The 23,447-nt window shown below is 49.9% G+C and overlaps 1 protein-coding gene across 3 annotated transcripts in view; it reads left to right on the forward strand.

The window, feature by feature from the left end:
- LOC105469267 (coiled-coil domain 40 molecular ruler complex subunit) overlaps positions 1-23,447 on the forward strand; it is a 62,164-nt gene that overhangs the window by 6,567 nt on the left and 32,150 nt on the right. For all 3 annotated transcript variants that reach the window (XM_071081771.1, XM_071081773.1, XM_071081772.1), the window contains exons 4-10: positions 2,965-3,088; positions 4,902-5,080; positions 6,169-6,252; positions 6,327-6,546; positions 13,427-13,584; positions 13,789-13,911; positions 19,950-20,071. In XM_071081771.1, the coding sequence (XP_070937872.1) occupies positions 2,965-3,088; positions 4,902-5,080; positions 6,169-6,252; positions 6,327-6,546; positions 13,427-13,584; positions 13,789-13,911; positions 19,950-20,071 (1,010 nt within the window). The remainder of the gene's footprint in view (positions 1-2,964; positions 3,089-4,901; positions 5,081-6,168; positions 6,253-6,326; positions 6,547-13,426; positions 13,585-13,788; positions 13,912-19,949; positions 20,072-23,447) is intronic.

Here is a 23,447-nt window from a genome sequence, read left to right on the forward strand (position 1 = left end):
TTTGAGGACTTTCTTGCTTTCTGGCATAGACTGCCCAGTCTTAGAATCAGACATTTCTCCAGGAGCTCTGTTTCTGTTAGTGGAAAATAGAATTTAGAAGTTATGACTTGGGTGCTGGGGTCCTCATTGATGCTGGGGTGTCACTGTCCCCAGGCCCTCTCAGTGGCAGGAGATAGGACCTGTGTGCATGTACTGTCCATACTTCCCCCACATTTATGTATGTTCCATGTACACAGATATTCGCTCACATCTATATTTATTGGAATACACCCCTGCCCCCAGCCTTGGCTCACAACAGCCCCTCTAATTCCATCTCACCTACATAAGGGGTCCCTCCCAGTTTTCTCCTCTTCCTTTTTTTTTTTTTTTTGAAACGTAGTCTGGGACTACAAGCACTCACCATCATGCCCAGTTAATTTTTGTATTTTTTGTACGGGAGGGTTTTACCATGATACCCAGTCTGGTCTTGAACTCCTGGGCTCAACCAATCCTCCCGCCTCAACCTCCCAAAGTGCTGGGATTACAGGCATGAGCCACTGCGCCCAGCCTCCTCTTCCATATTTGTAGCTTCTTTCTCCAACAGGGAGAAGCCTGGCCCCATGATCCTTACTATATTCACCAATGTGATCAATCCCCCTGGATGTGACCTGTCTCCCACTTTCATTGCCTTGGCTGCCCCAACCCCCAGCATAGCTTAGGTTTCAGTTATTCTGGAAGGGGAGATGGGAGCGTGGAAGGGAGGCAGGGAAAGAGGCTGCTTTATGCTTCTGAGCACTGTCTATGGGCTAGACACCGTTCTGTGTTGTCTTAGAATCCTGACAACCCTATGAGGTAGGAACTATGATTGTGCCCATTGTACAGATGAGGAAACTGAGAGGTGAAAGGTCATTGCATAGTCACCCAGCTGTTGTGGCAAATGGTGGCTCTTGCTTCAAAGCCACCGTTCTAAACCACAAGGCACCCATCCCTCCTACTCCCCCCGCCGGGAAACCCGAAAGAGTTTCTAAAAGTCACTTTGGAGAATAGCATGCTTTGGTATTCGGTGAGCCCTAATTAAGTTTTATGATCACAAGTGACAAATATAAAACCAAAACCACCTTTAAGAGTTTAACAACAACAACAGGCCAGGCCTAGTGGCTCATGGCTGTAATCCCAGCACTTTGGGAGGCCGAGGCAGGCGGATCACTTGAGACCAGGAGTTCAAGACCAGCCTGGCCAACATGGTGAAACCCCGTCTCTACTAAAAATGCAAAAATTAGCCAGGTGTGGTGGCGCATGCCTGTAATTCCAGCTACTCGGGAGGCTGAGGCAGGAGAATCGCTTGAACCCAGGAGGCGGCGTTTGCAGTGAACTGAGATCGCGCCACTGCACTCCAGCCTGGGCGACAGAGCGAGATGCCATCTCAAAACAACAACAACAAAAACCCTGAAAAACAGAGCTGGGGAAAGCCATTAAGGGGAGGGTTTCTCATAACAAAAACTATCAGAAAAGACTCTGCAAAACCCACAATGTTGCACAGAGGTCATCATAACCTTTCAAAACAAAAACAAAAACAAAAAAACACTTCCACAAGGACAGCTGCCCAGCAACTGCCTGTGGAAACTTCCAGTGATGCCACCCTGTTATCGATCCTTACAGCCAAGGAGAATTACCGCAAACAATTATGTCATCCTCCTCATTTTTCCTGTATTGACTTTCATCTTCCTTGACCTCCCTGAATACAAACATAATTTACTATGGCACCTGTATTCCCACTGCAATGCCCTATCCCCAAATAAATATCAGTTTCCTTTACGGAACCTCTCTGTTATTTAGGAGGATACGTTGCTCAAAATTTAACGTAATTGTTAAAGTAATAGGAAATCACTTGGATATAAAGATCAGCATTTGACTTTTGCAAATGTTCAAATGGAAAACATCTACCTCTCCCTTGCCCAGGGAATTCAGAAGTGGTTCCCCCAGCTCACACCTGTAATCCCAGCACTTTGGGAGGCCAAAGCGGAAAGGCTGAATGAGGCCAGGAGTTTGAGACCAGCTAGGGAACATAGCCAGACCCCACCTCTAAATAAAATATTAAAAAATTAGACCAGTGTGGTGGTGTGCACCTGTAGTCCCAGCTCTCTGGAGGCTAAGGAGGGAGGATCACTTGAGCCCAGAGGTTGGGGGTTGCAGTGAGCTCTGATTGCAACACTGCACGTCAGCCTAGGTGGCAGAGTGAGACCCTTACTCAATAATAATAAAAATAATAATAATAAAGGAGTGGTTTCTGCCTGTCTGGGTCTGTAGCTAAGTGTAAACACTCAGGCACAAGAATGTGTGGGTCATGGGATCTTTTGCTCCCACATGCTGAGCGCCTCAAGGACGGGAAACCACAATTCTGAGCACCCCCTTCATGAAAGCATGCGGGAAAGCCTCGGCTCCCAGCCAGGGTCTCCCAAGAGGACTGTTTCCTCTTCTTTCCTTTCAAACCAGCCCCCTTTAGGGAAATTTCAATAAGAAAATGTCTTCCCTTCATAAAAACACCCGACTCGATTTTAACTTTATTTTTGAGAAGGGGTCTTGCTCTGTTGCCCAAGCTGTAGTGCAGTGCTGTGATCTCCACTCACTGCAACATCCACCTCCAGGGTTCAAGCGATTCTTGTGCCTCAGCCTCCCAAGTAGCTGGGATTACAGGCATGCACCACCACACCTGGCTAATTTTTGCATTTTTAATAGAGACGGGGTTTCACCTTGTTACCCAGGCTGGTCTCGAACTCCTGGCCTCAAGTGATTCACCTGCCTCGGCCTCCCAAAGTGCTGGGATTACAGGCATGAGCCACCGCGCCTGGCCAGGTTTTTTAAAAAACACGCAGGTGACTATATTTTGATTCTGACAATTTTCACAAATGTAATGAGTTAAAATTGAATAACTTCTCTGTGGCAGTTAATCCCTTGTTGACTTAGTTTGGGTTGTTCTTGCCACAGACAGGATCCACAGGGGAGCCCCAGGGGCAGGTGCTCCCGACGGGCGCATGGCACCGCTTCCGGCTGAGCCACTGGAGCAGCATCGAGTCCTCGGACCTGGAGGAGTTCGTCTCACAGGAGCCAGGTGCCGCCCACCCGCTGAGGTCATCCTGCTGTGGCGGCATTAAGCCACCTGCACGGGCCCTTCTGTGCAAGGGACGCCACTCGTTTGTCATCCGTTTGTTACCTGTTTCCTGAGTGGCTGTGAGCTGAAAGAGAAAAATCTTATTAACAGATATGGATAACATTTATTGGGTGTTTACTGTTTTATCTCATTTAATCCTAACAGTGACTGATGAAGTAGGAACCATTCTGCATTCAACAGACAGTTCCCCTAAGGGTATTAAGGAACTGGTTCGATTAAGTGACAGAATGCAGACTTCGCTGAGATTCAGTGATGCCCAGCCCCATCTCCTGATGGCCATTTCTCACTGCCTCCTGGTCTCAGAGCGAGGCATGCCGTGACAGCACCCCCAGGCCTGAATCTGTCTGCTGACTTTCAAAGGCTTTCCAGAACCCCCATCTTCTTATGTAGTCCCGGCATCCCAGTGCTGTGGACACGGGAGGGCAGATCAGGAAGTTGCAAATTCTCTGTGGTACCAACCTGCAGCCAGTCCAAAACCTTGCATTACTTGCAAAGGACATGAAAACAGCATCTGTCTAAATTAGTAAAAAACAGGCTGGGTGCCGTGGCTCACGCCTGGAATCCCAGCACTTTGGGAGGCCAAGGCCAGTGGATCACCTGAGGTCAGGAGTTCAAGACCAGCCTGGCCAACATGGCGAAACCCCATCTCTACTAAAAAATACAAAAATTAGCCAGGCATGGTGGCAGGCGCCTGTAATCCCAGCTACTTAGGAGGCTGAGACAGGAGAATCACTTGAACCTGGGAGGCGGAGGTTGCAATGAGCCAAGATTGAGCCACTGCATTCCAGCCTGGGCAACAAGAGCGAGACTCTATCTCAAAAAAACAAAACAAAACATAATTAGCCAAGAGTAGTGGCGCATACCTGTCATCCCAGCTACTTGTCACTCCCGAGGGATTGAGGGAAGCTGAGGCAGAAGAACCACTTGAACCTGGGAGGCAGAGGTTGCAGTAAGCTGAGATCGCACCACTGCACTCCAGCCTGAGCGACAGAGCAAGACCCTGTCTCTAAATAAGTAAATAAATAAATAAATTAGTACAAAACAGAACAGGGATCCCTCCAACCTAGAATTATGTAAAGGCCAAAACTAGACCCTCATTTATTATTTCCTTTCTTTTACAGTCTTATCAGCTGTTTCACATTTTTAAAAAAATTCAAATCTAGGCTGGGCACAGTGGCTCATGCCTATAATCCCAGCACTTTGGGAGGCCGAGGCGGGTGGATCACAAGGTCAGGAGTTTGAGACCAGTCTGGCCAACATGGTGAAACCCTGTCTCTACTAAAAATACAAAAATTAGATGGACATAGTGGCGGGTGCCTGTAATCCCAGCTACTCAGGAGGCTGAGGCAGGAGAATCGCTTGAACCCGGGAGGCAGAGGTTGCAGTGAGCTGAGATCCCACCACTGCACTCCAGCCTGGGTGACAGAGTGAGACTCTTGTCTGGGAAAAAAAAAAAAAAAGCTATCTAATCCACTAGTTAAGTGGCCACCTTTCTATTCACTCTTTATGTGTAAAGAAGCCTCTCAAAAATAATTTCCTTGCTGCCTACCTTTAAAACGGGGCCCTTTCTCTGGGATGCGCTGAGTCAGTGAATAGAAGATGGGGTAAATGATGTCTGACCCACAGGCCGTTTGGATGCTTTTGCTGTCACCTTCCCATGGTGCTGCAGGAGGCATGACAGCAGCTGTGCCATTGACGCCCCGGAAGAGAATCACTGAGCAGCTCTGAAATGTGTCTCTGTCTCTCCCCACAGTGATCCCCTCAACGGCGCCTGATGCCCACCCCAGGGAAGGAGACCGGCCAGTCTTCCAGGACCAGATCCAGCAGCCCAGTTCCGAGGAAGAGGCCGTGGCAGAGAGCGTGGAGTCCGAGGGGAGTGACGAGGAAGGAGAAGATGAAGGGTCCCGACTGGTGGTTTTGGACCCAGACCACGTAAGGAAGCCTTCCCGGGTTTTACTTTTGCCTACACAGATGGAGAATGACTCAGGCCCCTTTCTCTGCCTGCACTGTGACCCACTCCTGACCCCACATGCGGTACTTGTATCTCACCTGTTCACTGCACCGTTTATGGGCACTGATTGACCTGCCTCTTCGTAGGGTGCTCTCTTCTAAGATTGGTACAGGTAAGGCCTGTGTTTCTCAACCCCTGCCCTGTGGGGCCGGGTCATTCTGTGCTGTGCCTTGTGTGGTGTTGAACGGCATCCCTGAGGTCCCCCCACTACATGCCAGGAGCATCCCCCCTTTGGTTGTGACCATCAAAAATGTCTCCATTTTTGAGACATGGATCACCTGAGGTCAGGAGTTCAAGGCCAGCCTGGCCAACATGGTAAAGCTCCGTCTCTACTAAAAATACAAAAAAAAAAAAAAAAAAATTAGCTGGGCGTGGTGGTGAGCACCTGTAACCCCTGCTACTCAGGAGGCTGAGGCAGGAGAATCACTTGAACCCAGGAGGTGGAGGTTGCAGTGAGCCGAGATGGCACCACTGCACTTCAGCCTGGGCAACAAGAGCGAAACTCCATCTCAAAAAAAAAAAAAAAATGTCTCTAGTCATTGCCAATGTTGGGGTTGGGGGTGTGGGGCCTATCTTAGGAGCCACTGCCTTGAGGGCACCAATTGGATCGCAGCTCCCTGCCCTACCCACTGGCAAGGGGAAAAGGCAGATGTTGATTTCATTTACCCATCAGGAAAGCTGCAGAGCTCCAGGAGCTGCAGGAAGGAACTGGGGGCTGCAGGGGGAGGTTCCCCCCCCCCGACCACTGCTCCGCCCACCCTCTGGCCCCAGCTCACCATCATTTTGCCAAAATATGCATTCAGTTCTGCAAGTACCTGAGATGAGACCATGAGGTGCCTTTAATTTGTGGCTCCCAGAGTAAGAATCCCAAGCAGAAGCAGGGAGCACTCCACACAGAAGTCGCCTCTGGCCCACCAGAGGGAGACCTGTGGCCACCTGTGGCTGAGCCCTGGGTTGGGCAGGAGGGTAACCAGGAAGGTAACCGCCTGTGGTTTTTCCATTGTTCTAGCCCCTGATGGTGAGATTTCAGGCTGCCCTGAAAAACTACCTGAACCGACAGATCGAAAAGTTGAAGCTGGACCTCCAAGAGCTGGTATGTATCCGTCCAGTCTCCCACCCTGGCCGGATGCCTGCGTCCTGGTGACCCTGTTTCTCTCTCTGGTCCAGGTTGTGGCTACCAAGCAGAGCCGAGCCCAGCGCCAGGAGCTCGGGGTGAATCTCTATGAGGTGCAGCAGCACCTGGTACACCTGCAGAAACTGCTGGAGAAGAGTCACGACCGCCACTCAGTCGCCTCGAGCGAGCGCAGGCAGAAGGAGGAGGAGCTGCAGGGCGCCCGCGCACTCTACACCAAGACCTGCGCGGCCGCCAACGAGGAGCGCAAAAAGCGTAAGGCAACCCCGCGGCCCCACATGCCATCGGGTCCTGGAGGGGTTTCCCGGGGGTGTCCCCATGTACCATGGCCAGGCACCTAGAAAAGTAAGATGTGTGTGTCCTGGAAGGATTCCCACCCTTTTAAGGAGGGGAAGGCACATAAATCAAATGTCTTTTTGCTGTTATTTGAGATAGAGTCTTACTCTGTCACCCAGGCTGGAGTGCAATGGCGTGATCTTGGCTCACTACAACCTCCCCAATCCAAGATCAAGCCAGTCTCCTGGCTCAGCCTCCCAAGTAGCTGGGATTACAGGCACCTGCCACCATGCCTGGCTATTTTTTGTATTTTTAGTAGAGACAGGGTTTCACCATGTTGGCCAGGCTGGTCTCAAACTCCTGACCTCAGGTGATCCACCTCCCTCAGCCTCCCAAAGTGCTGGGATTACAGGCATGAGACACCGCGCTCGGTCATACATATGTTAAATGGCACCTCTCAGGACAAAGCAGCAAATGCTGAGGCTGCTAACAGCCAGGGTGTAGAGACTCAAAACTGGGAGAGACGGGTGGGCCGCAGAGGTCCAAAGATAGGCAAGACCAGGAGGCGAGAGCAGACCAGGGGTGCTGGAGGGTTTCGACAGGTGCGAATGCAAGGGTGAGGCCAGGGCTGGCACAACAGTGAGACCATAGCCCAGGGCCCGACCACCGCAGGATGTGTGCAGCAGGTCACTGGGTAGCTTCGAATCAGATAAGACAGTGGGGGCTACGGCACATGCTATGCAACATGACCACTAAAGCAACGTGCTTGCACAGAGCTGGTCATGTAGGTGACCGGGCACAGTGGCTTCCTCTTGTGGCTATGTAGTATTTCAGTCTTTATGCTTTTTGATGTTTTCAACGTTCTCAATCAACTCTGTATTACTCTTATCATGGGGAAATGGCCTACACAAACCTGGAAGAAAACAGAAGCGCGTGGCCATCCCAGCTGTTCTGGAAAGAAACATTTTAAACCCTGAGAAAAGTGGAAGAGGTTTCTGGAAATTTCAGAGTTAGGGTAAGTGGGCACTTTTCAAGAACCTCTCTCCAGTTACCATCAAATGAACAGAAAACACCAAAAGGAAAGAACGTGACATCCATGCTGAACTGAAAAAACCGCATCCTCCAGAAGTAACAGAATTTAGACCCTCCTGAAGGAGGACGCATGCCCCCACCTGCTCTCCACCCCTGCAGTGAGGCTGGAGCTGTGGAGCTGGGGTAGAGCACCCGCCGGCTGCCCTCTGCTCAGCGAGGCTGGAGCCATGGAGCTGGGGTTGAGTGCCTGCCGGCTCCCCTCTGCTAGGGCTCAAAGCGTGGGTGGGATTCTGAAAAGATCTAAACACTCTGGTGGACTCTGTGCTTCCTGGAGATTAGGAAAGGGCTGGAGCCAAGGCTCTTCAACCTGGCAAGACCTGCCTCAAACAGCACCATCTCTGCCTTCTCAGAACTGAAGAATTTGGGCAGCGGTCCCGGCCCTAACTGGGGGTCAGCCACCACTACACAGTCCCTTAGGTGAGACGTGGGGTCTAGGCCCTGGAGAAAGCCCACGGTCACCTGCCTCATCTGGGAGGGAGACGGAGCCCATCAGTCACTGTATTAGGGTTCTCTAGAGGGACAGAACTAACAGGATAGATATATAGAGAAAGGGGAGTTTATTCAGTATTATCACAGGATCACAAGGTCCACAATAGGCCATCAGCAGGCTGAGGAGCAAAGAGAGCCAGTCTGAGTTCCAAAAATGAAGAACCTGGAGTCGGATGTTCAAGGGCAGGAAGCATCCAGCACAGGAGAAAGATGTAGGCTGAGAGGCTACACCAGTCTCGCTTTCCACATTTTTCTGCCTGCTTATACTGTAGCTGCACTGGCAGCTGGTTAGAGGGTGCCCTCTGCCTGCTTATACTGTAGCTGCGCTGGCAGCTGGTTAGAGGGTGCCCTCTGCCTGCTTATACTCTAGCTGCGCTGGCAGCTGGTTAGAGGGTGCCCACTCAGATGGAGGGTGGGTCTGCCTTTTCCCAGGCCACTGACTCAAATGTTAATCTCCTTTGGCAACACCCTCACAGACACACCCAGGATCAATACTTTGTATCCTTCAATCCAATCAAGTTGACACTCAGTATTAATTAACCATCACAGTCACTAAACCTTCACACCAAAATGTGAGTTACCAACTGGAGATCCCCAGACCTGAGAGGAGACTGAGCTGAACAGACAGGCAAACCCAGCCCTGATTCCAAAAACAGAGCGTGCGGAGGCACCAACTGGTAGTCTCATGAGATTTTAGAGGACGTTGTGTCTGTAAAGAGAACAAAGTGTTAGGAAAAGGGGTACATGAAATTTAAAAATGTAATCATCATCCCAGAGCGTGCAGAGGCACCAACTGGTAGTCTCGTGAGATTTTAGAGGACGTTGTGTCTGTAAAGAGAACAAAGTGTTAGGAAAAGGGGTACGTGAAATTTAAAAATATAATCATCATCCCCCCAAAAGGCACTAACTAGACAAGTGAATGCGTTGAAAACTGAATTTCTTAAGTAAAAAGCCAGTTTGAGGAATCTTCCCCGGAAATAGAGCAAAACACAAAATGTTGGATATCTTGAGGAGGAGATAAAAGACATGGACAATAGATCAGGAAAATCAAACCAATGTCCATAAGAGAGAGATTTCAGGAGATGAGAGGCAATAGCCAATGACCAGGAGAACAGATGTGTGAGTTCAGGAAAGACGAATCTGCAGATAGAAAGACTCGTGACAGGCCATGCAGCTGAAAGAGGAAACGAACCTCCCCAACATTGCTGGTGGGATTTCCAAATTCCACTGCAAAAGAAAAAATGCCGCAGGCTTCTAGGCGGGAAAACCCAGATGGCCTCTTGAGGCCGGGCCTGGGCTGCGTTTTCATCAAGGTCTCCATCAGCTGCCCCTTGGAGGAACCAGGGAGAGCTCAATACCACCAGGACCCATCCCAGCCCAGATTTCAGATTGATTTGTTCTGGGAAGGATGAGGCATTGTTTGTTTCTGGCTTTCTTTTTTACCCTTAGGCTTCCAGATGATGCTAACATGTGGCCAGGGCTGAGAATTGCAGAACTTAAATATAAATAGCAGGATGTCAATGCATACAGAATTCTTGTTTTGTTTTGTTTTGTTTTGTTTTTTGAGATGGAGTCTCTCTCTGTCGCCCAGGCTGGAGTGCAGTGGCGTAATCTCAGCTCACTGCAACCTCCGCCTCCCAGGTTCAAGCGATTCTCCTGCCTCAGCCTCCCAAGTAGCTGGGACTACAGGCACATGCCACCATGCCTGGCTAATGTTTGGTTTTTTGTAGATACAGGGTTTCACCATGTTGGTCAGGCTGGTCTTGAACTCCTGAACTTGTGATCTGCCCACCTCGGCCTCCCAGTGCATGCAGAATTCTAAGGGAGAAGGATTGTTAGCATTTGACCTGCATGTCAGTTATAGACTCTGGAAATTAACAACAGGAAGTCCACGCGTGAAGACTTCCAGTTGCAGCCAAATCTGCTCAGACAAAACCCATGACAGAGTTTACTTACATTTCCACAAACAGGCCTGAAAACAGACATTCTATTTGAGAAGCTCAAAGGAGGGAAATAAGCTGAAAGAAATAGAAAAAGAAAACAATAAAGATCAGAAGCAGAAGCTGATGAAATAAATCAAAAATGAATTGACTTGATAAATAAAACTGCCTTTTTTTAATGACCAATAAACCTTACACAGTGCTGGCTTGTCTGGCAATAAAAAGGAGATCATGCAAGTCACAACGTTGGGAATGAGGACAACTTGGGGGAGGGTTTTTTTGTTTTTGTTTTTAATTTCAAGAATGCTATGCATTGCACTAGTTACATCATGGAACAAATTGAAAATGTCAAAAATCTGTTTTCCCTAAATGCACCCATATTGGAAGATGTTATGGAAGCCTTCTAGTAACCTTCAAGGAACAAACATTTCCTGTGTTAGCAAAGCTCCAGGGGATGGAAGATTCCGGAAACTCCCCGCAGGCTGGTCCTGCGATGCTTAGTGAAAGCCTGGCTGCAAACGCTGACAGCATACAAACAGGAAACTGTAAAGTGGCCCCACGTATGAAGAGTGAAAATCCTGAACAAAACTTTAGCAAAATAAGTAGGATTTACTTCTGGAATTCACACAGGAATAATTCACATTTAGGAAATCTACTAATTTCATGCATTATATTTATAAATTAAAGGATGGAGGCAGGACGCGGAGGCTCATGGCTGTAATCCCAGCACTTTGGGAGGCCAAGGCGGGCAGATTACCTGAGGTCAGGAATTGAAGACCAGCCTGCCCGACATGGTGAAACCCTGTCTTTACTAACAATACAAAAAATTAGCCAGGTTTGGAGGCAGGCGCCTGTAATTCCAGCTACTCGGTAGGTTGAGGCAGGAGAATTGTTTGAGCCCGGGAGACAGAGGTTGCAGTGAGCCGAGATTGTGCCACTGAACTCCAGCCTGGCCAACAAAAAAAGGCTTCCTGGGTGTGTGCCAAATGGGTATTTAATAAAACTCATCATCCATCCCAAAATAGGAAAAGTTCTAAGTATTTATACTTAGAAAGAAAGTTCTAAGTATTTATCAGAAGCTAACAAGAAAATGTGATCCAGTGGAAAGACTAGACTTAAAATCAGGAACGAGATGAGGTGGCCTGCTAGCACAGCAGTTACCCCAGACTGTTTTGGAGGCTCCAGCAACACAAAGAAAATAAGAGAAAGAAATGAGATATGGATCTAGGAATGAAATACTGAAACTCTCAACCTCTACTAATGAAAAAAAAAAGTCAGTAGAAACAGTAAGGAATCAATAAAGTAGCTGGATGCCAGCTCTATAGTTTTCTTCTACACCAGTAATATAGTTAGGAATTACAATTTTTTAAACAGCTCATTCATAATAGCTATAACAACTTTAAACTAAGTCCAGGAATAAGTCCAACAAGGAATAAGTGAGCCTATCTGAAGAAGAACAATAAATTTTATGAAAGGTCATAAAACAGATTTAAATAAATGGAGTGCCCACGTTACCAGCTGGGAAGATGCGTGATATAAAAACGCCATTTCCCTCCAAATTAGCAATAAATCCATTGCAATTCCCGTTACCATCCATGGTGAGATGTTTTGGGTGAACCTAAATTTACTCAACATAATTATTTACTTATTTTGGAAAAGTAATGGTTCAAAATGCAAGAGCTAGCTCTACAACGAAAAGAAAATTTTCCTCTCTTTGCCCCTTCTCCCACCCAGCCACCAGGGCCCTCCACAGAGGCAACGTAGATTCTCGTGGATTCTTTTCGCTTTTGTTTTCTTCCAGACAGCATCTTGCTCTGTTGCCCAGGCTGGAGTGCAACGGCGCAGTAGCCTTGAACTCCCAGCCTTAAGTGATCCTCACACCTCAGCTTCCCAAATAGCTAGGACTATGCACGCGCAACCAGGTCTGGCTACTTCTCTCTCTCTCCCTCTCTCTCTCTCTCTCTCTCTATATATATGTATATATATATACACACACACACACATATATGTATGCAGGCTGGTCTCTATATATATACATATACGTGTGTGTGTGTGTGTGTGTGTGTGTGTGTGTATATATATATATATATATATAGAGAGAGAGAGAGAGAGAGAGAGAGAGACAGGGTCATACTGTGTTGCCCAGGCTGATCTGGAATTCCTGGGCTCAAAAAAAAAAAAAAAAAAAAAGAAGCAAGTCCCCAAAGAGAACTTAAAGGAAATTTACTTTGAAATTTAGCTACTGCAAACTATATTAATGCACAGGTTGCATTTTTTTTCTTTTTGAGACAGAGTCTCACTTTGTCACCCAGGCTGTAGTGCAGTGGCGTGATCCTCCCGCCTCAGCCTCCTGAGTAGCTGGGATTACAGACGTGCACCACCATGCCCTGTTAATTTTTGTAATTTGAATAGAGACAGGATTTCACCATGTTGGCTAGGCTGGTCTTGAACTCCTGGCCTCAAGTGATTCGCCCACCTCAGCTTCTCAAAGTGCTGGGGTTACAGGCGTGAACCCCGCGCCCAGCCAAAATGGTTTTGCAAGTTTAAGCTGTATCCTTCGAGCACACCTGGCTCCAGGATGATACGCGTCCAGCAGTCTTTTGCCCTGTAATTCCGTTTTCTGTTTGGATCCAGCCACTGAAAAGGAGTGCTCTGTGCGGTGGGTAAACAAGTACTGAGCCACATGTAGCTCCCTCAATAAATTGGTACTGTAGCTTTAGAAATTCATCTCATGCAAGTTTTGTTAAAGGAATCAGTTCCTCGGGCCTTGGCGTCCTCTGAGAGCACTGACATAAATCTGTCACTTACTGGGATGGAAGGTGCTGCCTTTTCCAGCCTCGTCCTCTCTGCCCCGCGCTGCTGCCTGGCGGCGTCAGTGCAGGGGCGTCCGTGGAGCTCAGCCTGCCCTGGATGCTCTGGTCTCCTCCCAGGGGACTTAAGACTCCACCTAAGGTTGCCAGCCTTTCAGTGGTAAGAAATCTATCCAATCAACCCGAAGCCTTACCACCTGGCACCATTTCAACGTCTCTTTAGACTACCGGGAGGATCTCTGAGACTTGGTGGGGAATGGAACAGCTTGTTGCAATTTGTGGATGTAGATTCTGTATATTTTTGTCTCTTCCATGAGATTGTAAACTCTTTGCTGACGAAGTCTGGGTCTTGATAGTTTAAAAGCAGTTTCCCACTCTCACCCAAAAATGGCAGGAAGGGTGCCCAGGGCAGCTGTTCCCCGCCTCCTCCTAGGTCTTTGCATGGGGGACGCTGGGACAGCCTCCCCACACTCGTTCGCTCTCTCTCTCTCTCTCTCTCTCTGCCACCACCCCCCGCCCCACCTGCAGTGGCAGCTCTGCAGACTGAGATGGAGAACTTGGCCCTGCATCTCTTCTACATGCAGAACATTGACCAGGATATGCGGGACGACATCCGTGTGATGAAGCAAGTGGTGAAGAAGGCCGAGACGGAGAGGATCCGGGCAGAAATCGAGAAGAAAAAGCAGGTATTCTGCAAACTTGACACATTTAATGATCACCAGACCATGGAGCTTCAAAAAGGGGCTCAGCTTTGTCTCCTGCCTGAAGGCTTCCGGCCGGAGGGGTGGTGGCCAGCCTGGGTGGCCTCGACTTGTATCAAGGGTTGGTGGAGAACAGGCCCTCAGCCACGGACACCTCCTGACGGGGCTGCTTCTCATCCTGTTTCCCAGGACCTGTATGTGGACCAGCTCACCACTCGAGCCCAGCAGCTGGAAGAAGACATTGCTCTGTTTGAGGCTCAGTACTTGGCCCAAGCTGAGGACACCCGGATTTTAAGGAAAGCAGTGAGTGAGGTAAGAGCAGTCCCTGCCGCTCTCAGTGTTTGACCCACCAGTGAGTGCTCATGCACGGGGTGCTGGTGGGTCTACTAGACTGCACCTGCCCGTCTGCTGGATGAGTGACTGCAGCCACCTTACATCTCCTTCAGTATCTGCAAACGTCGGGCCCTCCCCATGGCAGGGCCACAGTAGATGCCGACAGGTGGATGGCCCGGATTCCTAGTCCTTCCCTGGCTAGTGGGTGACAGAAGGCCTCGCAGGGTTCAGGTACTCTAGTCTCTTCATGACCGCCAAGGCCAGCTTGCTGGGGGGATGCTTGGCAAGTTCCTTAGCCTGCAGGGACCCCTTCCAGGGAGGACTGAAGTCTTTCTAACAATTCTCACCCATGTGGGCAGCCGGCCTTCCGGGTAGCGCCTACATCTCCGCACCATGTGGAGTAGGGAATGGAGGGGACAAAGTGGGTGGAAGCTGCTCCCTCTCAGCCCCAGATTCAGGTCTGTAGTGGCAGCACCAGAAACCAAAGTTACTGCAACTTAAAAAAAAATATGTGAGTCACCATCTGCGTTCACGGGTGCAGGAATGACACAGAGGAAACAATTTTTTTGTTTGTTTGTTTATTTGTTTTTTGAGACAGAGTCTCACTCTGTCACCCGGGCTGGAGTGTAGTGGTGCGATCTCAGCACACTGCAACCTCCGCCTCCCGGGTTCAAACAATTCTTCTGCCGCAGAAGAGTGGCTGGGACTACAGGCGCCCACCTCCACGCCTGGCTAATTTTTGTATTTTTAGTAGAAACAGGGTTTTGCCATATTGGCCAGGCTGGTCTCAAACTCCTGACCTCAGGTGATCCACCCACCTCAGCCTCCCAAAGAGCTGGGATTACAGGCATGAGCCACCACGCCCAGCCGATTAAAGAGATGGAAGAGGACTTGAAGGAACGGATGAGCACGCTGGGCTCCCAGGGGGAAAGGGAGGGCCCAGGGCTAGGCGTTACTCATCACTGGTGTCTCCAGCTGCAAATGCAGTTAAAGTAGAGCACGTCCCAATCAGAATCCCAGGAACAAACAATCCCTTAATTAACCAAACAATTCTGGAGTTTTTTCTGAAAAATAAATTAGGAAGGCTAGCCAAGAATGGTTTTGGAAGAGAAGATTCAAATGGGGCAAGCAACCATGCCACTCTGCTCAGGACCGAGGGGTCCCCGAGACAAGGGACTTTCCATGCTAAGCCCAGGGGGTCCTGGACACAGCAGGATGGCAGGTCACCCTAGCATCACCCCACCAAACATTGAAGTATACAGTAAAGCTCTGGCCAGGCGAGGTGGTGCACACCTATAATCCCAGAACTTGGGGAGGCTGAGGCAGGAGGATGGCTTGAGCCCAGAAGTTCGTGACCAGACTGTTCAACATGGTGAGACCCTGTCTCTACAAAAAAAATAAAATAATAATAAAACATTAGCCCACCATGGTGGTGTGCCCCTGTGGTCCCAGCTACTCAGGAGGCTGAGGCAGGAGGATCACTTGAGCCTAGGAGGTCAAAGCTACAGTGAACTATGATCATACCACTGCATTCCAGCCTGGGCTAAGGAGCAAGACCCTGTCTAAAATAAAACAAAACCATAAAGTTCTAGAGGCTAAAATAATGTGTTACAAGATAGACAGGCAAAACATTGAAGCCTATGAGAGCCCCAAAGCAAGCCGGAGTTTATATAAAAACCTAGTAGATTATAAATTACCAGAGAGCGAATGAATTATGCATCCAATGATGTCGGGACATTTGGTTAATCATTTGGGAAAAAATTAAATCTTTTCCTCATACCAGACACTAAAATAAATTCCAGATGGAATCAAGTATTTAAATGGGGGAAAATGTGCCAGACGAAAACAAATGAAAATATTTATATAATCCTGGGCCGGGGAGGCCTTGCGAAGCATAACACTAAAAGCAGGAACCTTAAAGGGAAAGACCAGGAGGGGCCGGGTGCGGTGGCCCACACCTGTAATCCCAGCACTGTGGGAGGCCGAGGTGGGCAGATCACCTGAGGTCAAGAGTTCAAGACCAGGCTGGCCTACATGGCAAAACCCCATCTCTACTGAAAATTCAAAAATTAGCTGGGCGTGGTGGTACGTGCCTATAATCCCAGCACTTGGGAGGCTGAGACAGGAGAATCGCTTGAACCCAGGAGGCAGAGGTTGCAGTGAGCCGAGATCATGCCATTGCATTTCAGCCTGGATGACAGAGCCAGATTCCATCTCAAAAAAACAAAACAAAAAAGACTAGGAAGGCAATCACACCCTCAATAAAACCTTTGTAGATTAAGGACCCCACAAACCAGATGAAGGTAGGGAGACAGGCAGGAGAAGACAACTCACAGCCTTTAGTAAATCCAGGGATGTGAAGAGATGCTGAAAGCCAAGGAGACGCGCCTCTGGGCTTCCACACCCTAGAGGCAGGTGGGCTACGTGGTTCCTTTTGCACCTGCCGCCCTCTCTTCCATGCACCTCCCCCAGGGAAGGGAGCCGCCCGCACTTCGTTCATTTCTCATTTCCAGCACCCGGAACAGTGCGGGGGCAACAGCAGGCCCCCCGTTCATCGAGTGAAGTCACAAGTAACCAAAGGACAGGGAGTCCCCTACGGAGTTGGCAAAGATAAGGAGAGATGAGCCCTCCCTGCTGTTGACCACGAAAATACAGATTGGCCTTTATCTTTATCAAGATCTTTATCCAGGGCAATATGGTCATATGCAGCCACTCCCTAACCCTAACCCTAACCCTAACCCTAACCCTAACCCCGCACCCTGCCATGGCTTAGACTCCATTCCAAGGAACCTAGCAAAGATGTACGCAGATACCATTTTTGTATGTTAAAAACAGTAAAGCCACCTGTAGTCCCAGCTACTCAGGAGGCTGAAGCAGGAGGATCACTTGTGCCCAGGAGGTCAGGGCTGCAGTGAGCTAAGATTGCACCACTGCACTCCAGCCTGGGCGACAGAGCGAAACCCCCATCTCCAAATAAATAAATACAATGAATAGAAACTCATGGGGGAGATGGCGCTCATCACCGTGTTCTGTGTCATCAGAAAGAAGGACCCCAAGAAGGGGACGTTAGTGAAGCCCATTTTCATACACCTGTGCATCAGAATATACCCCACCAAAAAGAGCTCTACTGACATGGAAACCTGTGTCGATATTATTTTCTTACTTTCATTTTTTGGAGACAAAGTCTCACTCTGTCACCCAGGCCGGAGTGCACTGGGGCCATCACTGTAGCCTCAGACTTCTGGGTCCAAGCAATCCTTCCACCTCAGCCTCTCAAGTAGGTAGGACCACAGGCACACGGCACCACATCCTGCTAATTTTTTTTTTTATTATTATTCTTTTCGTAGAGACGGGGTTTCTTTTTGTTGCCCAGACTGGTTGGGAACTCCTGGCCTCAAGCAATCCCCCCGCCTCAACCTCCCAAAGTGCTGGGATTATGGGCAGCACTGGCACAATACACCTGCACCTGGCACAATACATTAATTTTTAATGTGGCTGGGCATGGTGGCTCACACCTGTAATCCCAGTACTCTGGGAGACCGAGGTGGGCGGATCACCTAAGGGTCAGGAGTTCGAGACCAGCCTGGCCAACATGGTGAAACCCCGTCTCTACTAAAAATACGAAAATTAGCCAGGCGTGGTGGTGAGTGCCTACAATTGCAGCTATTCGGGAGGCTGAGACAGAAGAATTGCTTGAACTCAGAGGCGGAAATTGCAGTGAGCCAAGATTGTGCCGTTGCCCTCCAGCCTGGGTGACGAGAGTCTCAAAAAAAAAAAAAAAAAAAAAAAAAAAGTAATAGGAGCTTATGAAACAATATATAGAATTTGATTTCACACACACACAATCACAGGGGTGAGAAGCTGGAAATGGTTATCTCTAAGTGGTAGGATTACTGGCATTTTCATTTTCTTTTTGCTTATTTGCACATTCTATTCACACTGGCCGAACACTTGCCTTTGTGAAAAACTGAGGTCTAAAGGCACAGGTGACAGAGCCCAGCAGCCATCTTTCCGCCTTTATGCCTTGACCTGCACCTCAGTCAACCAGGCCGCGGCCGGCAGCTTTGGGGACACCATGGGGAGGCCCCGCACAGGCTCGGTTTAAGGTGCATCCTGGCTGGATTTGGGTGCCCACCTGCTGCCTGGGCCGGCTCCCACTGCCCAATGGCACAGAGCAGCCTCCTTTGTGAATAACTTACCCCAGTACAAAACTGTGACCCAGCAGTCCCACAACTGGGCATTTATCCAAAGGAAAGGGAGTCCGTGCATCCAAGAGACACCTGCACCCCATGGTCAGGCTGGTCTCAGACCCCTGACCTCGGGTGATCCGTCTGCCTCAGCCTCCCTAAGTGCTGGCATTACAGGCATGAGCCGCCGCACCCAGCCTAGTTAACAAGAATTTGTTGTACATTTTCAGATAGCTAGAAGAGAGGATTTTGAATGTTTCCAACTCAAAGAAATAACAATTGCTGGAGGTGATTGATATGCTAATTGCCCTGATTCAAGCAGTACACAAGTGGCGAAATATCACTCTGTACCCCAGAGAGAGAGCTGTAACATGTCAGCTACAATACAAGGAAATACTACAGACAAAAGGGAAGCCAGTCCCTGGATGTACACAATGTCCCTTCCTAGGCTGCTCAGTAATCCTAAGTAAGTGTCTGTGAGAGGAAAAACCAGTCCCCCTCATCGTGGTGTACTTAATTCACACCTTTTTAGGTTATATCATAATGAATAGATGGTTCAGAAACCCTCACAACCAAGCGTGGTGTCTCCAGGGCGATGGCCTCTCTCATGCCTGGCGCTGCCCTCGGCTCCCCTGTGATGTTCTAATGCACTGTGGCTTCAGTCATTGTCTACCAAGCTTGTCTGGGTGTCACGGCGTGCCGGCACTTCTGGGACTTGGCGTTCCGCAGGATGCCCCAGTTGGCTGACTCGGGCCGCCGGCTTGCTAAAGTCACAGTGCTTTGCATTAGGGGATGACTCATCAAGAATCCCAAACACCACTCAAAATAAGACCACGATCCAGGCTGTGCTGGGCATGCAGGCCTCAACTCACTTGACCCGACAGCCCCGGGATGTAGGTGCCACTCTTGTACCTGTATCACAGCTGGGGGCACTGAGGCACAGCGGGTGAGATTCAGCCCAGGCAGCTGTACCAGCCTTAACCTCTGTGCCCCGGGCATAAAGGAACTCCCCTTGCCCTTGGAGTAAATTCCTGAACCACCCACCTCGTTTTCAAGCCCCTTCCCTACATGGGGCCAAGCCCTTACTGCAGGTGGCCCCTCCCCGCCCCCCACGATGCCCCTAGACTTCCAGCCTCCCTCAGCCTGCCTGACCTACCCACACCTGACTGTCCAGTTGTGCCTCCTCATTCCCAGTCTAGGCAGCCCTGCTTCTCCTGGCTGGACGAGAGCATCCAGGTCTGGTCATTCTTGAGACAAACACCTCCTTCCATCGTGGGCTCCCTACAGGAAGTAGTGCTGGGCCCGTCCCATCCTGTAGGATCTCAGCCCGAATCAATGACACCACCAACCCCACAATGGTGTTTCACGGATGCTGGCCAGGATCCCCCTCCTCTTCTCCCTCCTCCCCTCCCTCCTCCCTCTCCCCACTCTCTCTCCCCTTCCCTCTTTCATCTTCCCCCTCCTCCCTCTTTCATTTTCCCCCCCTCCCTCTCCTCCCTCCTCCCTCCTTCATCTTCCCCCTCCTCCCTCTCCTCCCTCCTTCATCTTCCCCCTCCTCCCTCCCCCTTCCTCCCTCTCCTGCCTTCCCTCTCCCTCCTCATTCCCAAGCACTGAGCACCACAGGCCCTGAGCAAAGGCTCAAAGCAGGTGCGGGTTATCTTGAAAGCTACATTCAGGCTCATGTTTACTCCTCTGCGGATGCATGATCAAGGAAAGTAGGTGATAGAAGGAAAAGAGGAAGATTTGGGAATGTGAGGCTCCAGTGTTCTTGGGCTTTACTCGCAAATGAAATGAGACAGCCGTTCCTGCCCTCTCCCCCGTTGGCTGCAGGCCTGCACAGAGATCGATGCCATCAGCATGGAGAAGAGGCGCATCCTGCAGCAGTGGGCCACCAGCCTGGTGGGCATGAAGCACCGTGACGAGGCGCACAGGGCAGTGCTGGAGGCACTCAGGTACTGCAGGGCCACAGGCGGTGAGGACACGCGGGAACCCCAGGGGTCCGTGGCAGGCCTGCCCCACGCGCCTCCTTCTGGGTCCACCGGATCTCTGGGACAGAGGGTGCACCTGGAGCCCCGGGTCCAGGCTTCCATCCGGAAAGCTCCCTCATTGTTTGATAAGATTTCAGCGATTCTTAAATCCTTTCCAACACTGCGGCACTGGGAGGAGTGAGGCTTTTCTGCTCAGATTTCCTGGCAGGATTAAGTAGAAACAGAGAGCAGGGTAAAGAGAAAGGTCTCTTTGGGAGGTAAAGGTGTCCCTTTGATTTGCAGTATCACCACCTGAGTGCGGAAACCCCATCCCGTCCAGTTGTTCTGCCTGAGGGCTGCATTCCAACTGAAATTCTGTTTTAATCTCCAAAGGAAGGGGAGGAAGAGGCCTCCTCCAGGCATCCCGTCACTTCTGGGGATGGATGCGTGGCTCGGGGCAGGGCGTTGGAGACACAGGTGCTGCCTTCATTCCTAAAACCACCCAGGGTGACCAGGTGTCGGGACCCGGAAGGCAAAAGCTGGGCACTGTGGTGGCACGTGGCTCACCCGCTGAGCTTTAACCTCACGTCCACCTTTCGTAGTTTCCACCCCTTGTGCCCAGCACAGAGCCTGGCATACAGCAAGCGCTCAAGAAAGGCTGGACCAAGGAATGAGGGACAGACTGGTCCCACAGCACCCACAGCCAGGTGGCCCGCAGCAGTCACACAACCAGGAGATGCGTTTCCTTTTGGCTCCTGTGACTAAAGAAACAAAAAGAAACCGTTTTGTTTTTAAAAGTTTTCAGACCAAAACATTTTCAAATGAATAATGCTGGATTAAACATACTCATTTCCGGCCGGGCATGGTGGCTCACACCTGTAATCCCAACACTTTGGGAGGCCGAGGCAGGTGGATCATGAGGCCAGGAGTTCAAGACCAGCCTGGCCAAGATAGTAAAACCCCGTCTCTACTAAAAATACAAAAATTAGCCAGGCATGGTGCGGGCGCCTACAATCCCAGCTACTTGGGAGGCTGAGGCAGAGAATTGCTTGAATTTAAAAAAAATTACATAGCACCCTGGTGAGCATAGCATTCCTGGACCTGGTTATCTACAGCAACACCACAATAACAAAGGCACCGAACACCCTCGATGCCCCGGGCAGAAAGCTTCCCCGTTGAAGTATCCCAGTGGAATGCCACATGGTGGCAAGGCGGGAATGAGCGGTGTTTGAATTTTGACTTGGGAAGTGCTTCAGGACACGCTGTTAAGTGGAAAAAGCAATGAGGTGCAGAACAGTGTGTGTGGTGTGCTCCCACAGAGCACGAGAGGGAAGGAAGACTGGACGAACGTATACGCTTTCTTGCGATTGCACAGAAATTAGGGAGGGGATCCCAGAAAACCAGGAGCCTTTGCTTGTCGTGGGAGGGGGTGCTAGTGACTGCGGGCTGGGGAGGAGGAGACCTGATCGAATACGATTTTTACAATGTTTTGCAACCAAAAGGAAGCCATGTCTCTGAGGGCAACGAGGACAGTTTGCAGAGAGGACGCTGGTTAGTCTGGGATGCAGGGGAGAGCTGGACCACAGGAACATCTCGGAGGTGGCACCTTCCCCTGGGGACACTGCGGAGTTCACAGGCCATGAGCCTTGGAGAGTCAGGCTAGGTGCTGGATGCTCAGAGAGAACCCAGCCTTGACTTTTCTCAAGGCCCGTGGCAGCTGAGCAGTGTAATTAACAGTCAGGTATTAAGTCCTAGCCTTGGGGCAGAAGGAAAAAGCCGCCCATGTGGGCAGATGGCCAAGTCCTCTCGTCCCAGTGTGCTGGCAACCCCGGTGACACAGGGAGAGGGGCCCTTGTCCGGCCACAGCTGGCTCCGGTTCCTCTACCTGCATCTTTACAGGGGAAACCAGGCTTCAACCAAACATCGCCTATATCAAACCACAGTGTTCCCTTTGGCTTTATATTGTTGACTCATGAGAGTGAAGGGAATGACTTTTTTTTTTTTTTTTTTTTTTTTTTTTTTGAGATGGAGTCTCGCTCTGTCGCCTAGGCTGGAGTGCAGTGGCGTGATCTCGGCTCACTGCAAGCTCTGCCTCCCAGGTTCACGCCATTCTCCTGCCTCGGCCTCCCGAGTAGCTGGGACTACAGGCGCCTGCCACCACACCCGGCTAATTTTTTGTATTTTTAGTAGAGACGGGGTTTCACCGTGTTAGCCAGGATGGTCTCGATCTCCTGACCTGGTGATCTGCCTGCCTCAGTCTCCCAAAGTGCTGGGATTACAGGCATGAGCCACCACACCCGGCCTAATTTTTTTTATATTATCCATCAAGCCTGGAATGTCCGGGTCTAGCGGGTATTGCTAAGTAGGATTGTGACAGTCACACCCCCGGCAGCAGTGTTTCAAAGTCCCCTGACAGCTCAGCGTGTTGTCACACTTTAGGACTGTGCCAATCGGATCGATGAAAAAAATAGATATCTTGTTTTATAAAACATGCATGCACAGAATGTTGAGTGAATATTTTAACCAAATATGTACACGCACAAACACTTCACGAATGAGAGAGCCCCTGACTTCACCTGCAGCTCAGTGCACCAAGGCCCCGTGGAGGAGTGAGGCCCATCTTCTATTTATTTTATTTTTATTGTTTTTGCAATGGAGTCTCGCTCTGTCCTCCAGGCTGGAGTGCAGTGGTGCCATCTTGGCTCACTGCAGCCTCTGCCTTCTGGGTTCAAGCGATTCTCCTGCCTCAGCCTCTAGAGTAGCTGGGATTACAGGCATGCACTGCCACGCCCAGCTAATTTTTGTATTTTTAGTAGAGAGGGGGTTTCACCATGTTGGCCAGGCTGGTCTTGAACTCCTGACCTCAGGTAATCCACCCGCCTGGGCCTCCCAAAGTGCTGGGATTATAGGAGAGAACCACTGCGCCCAATCTTTTAAAAGTGCAGGCCGTGTAGGACATTGTGAGAAGTGTAAACAGTAATTGCAGAGATTTGCTGTTTGCACCCAGCTAGATTTGAAGAAGCAACTTGGAGACAGGTTTAATAGGTGAGGGCCATTATTACAGAAATAAATTATTGCATTGCTTAGGACTTCCAAGCTAGGAGTGCAGTGACTGAACTATACCTCAAATATTGACCTTGAGATGTTCAGATTTGTAGAGCATCTTAGAAAATGGTGACATTCCTGGCTGATGGTCAGGATGGTGCATACAGGACCAGTACCCTGGTGGCTGTCTGGGCATGTCTGGAGCCTTCACCCTGTAAGATCCCTGTGGGGCAGGACCCCCTGGCCCAGAAGCTTGGTTTTGCCATCAAACCGAGAAGGCACACTTGTCCGGGAGTTAGCTTACATGAATCGAGCT

Source organism: Macaca nemestrina, chromosome 17 (assembly GCF_043159975.1).
Source record: "Macaca nemestrina isolate mMacNem1 chromosome 17, mMacNem.hap1, whole genome shotgun sequence".
NCBI classification, from domain to species: domain Eukaryota; kingdom Metazoa; phylum Chordata; class Mammalia; order Primates; family Cercopithecidae; genus Macaca; species Macaca nemestrina.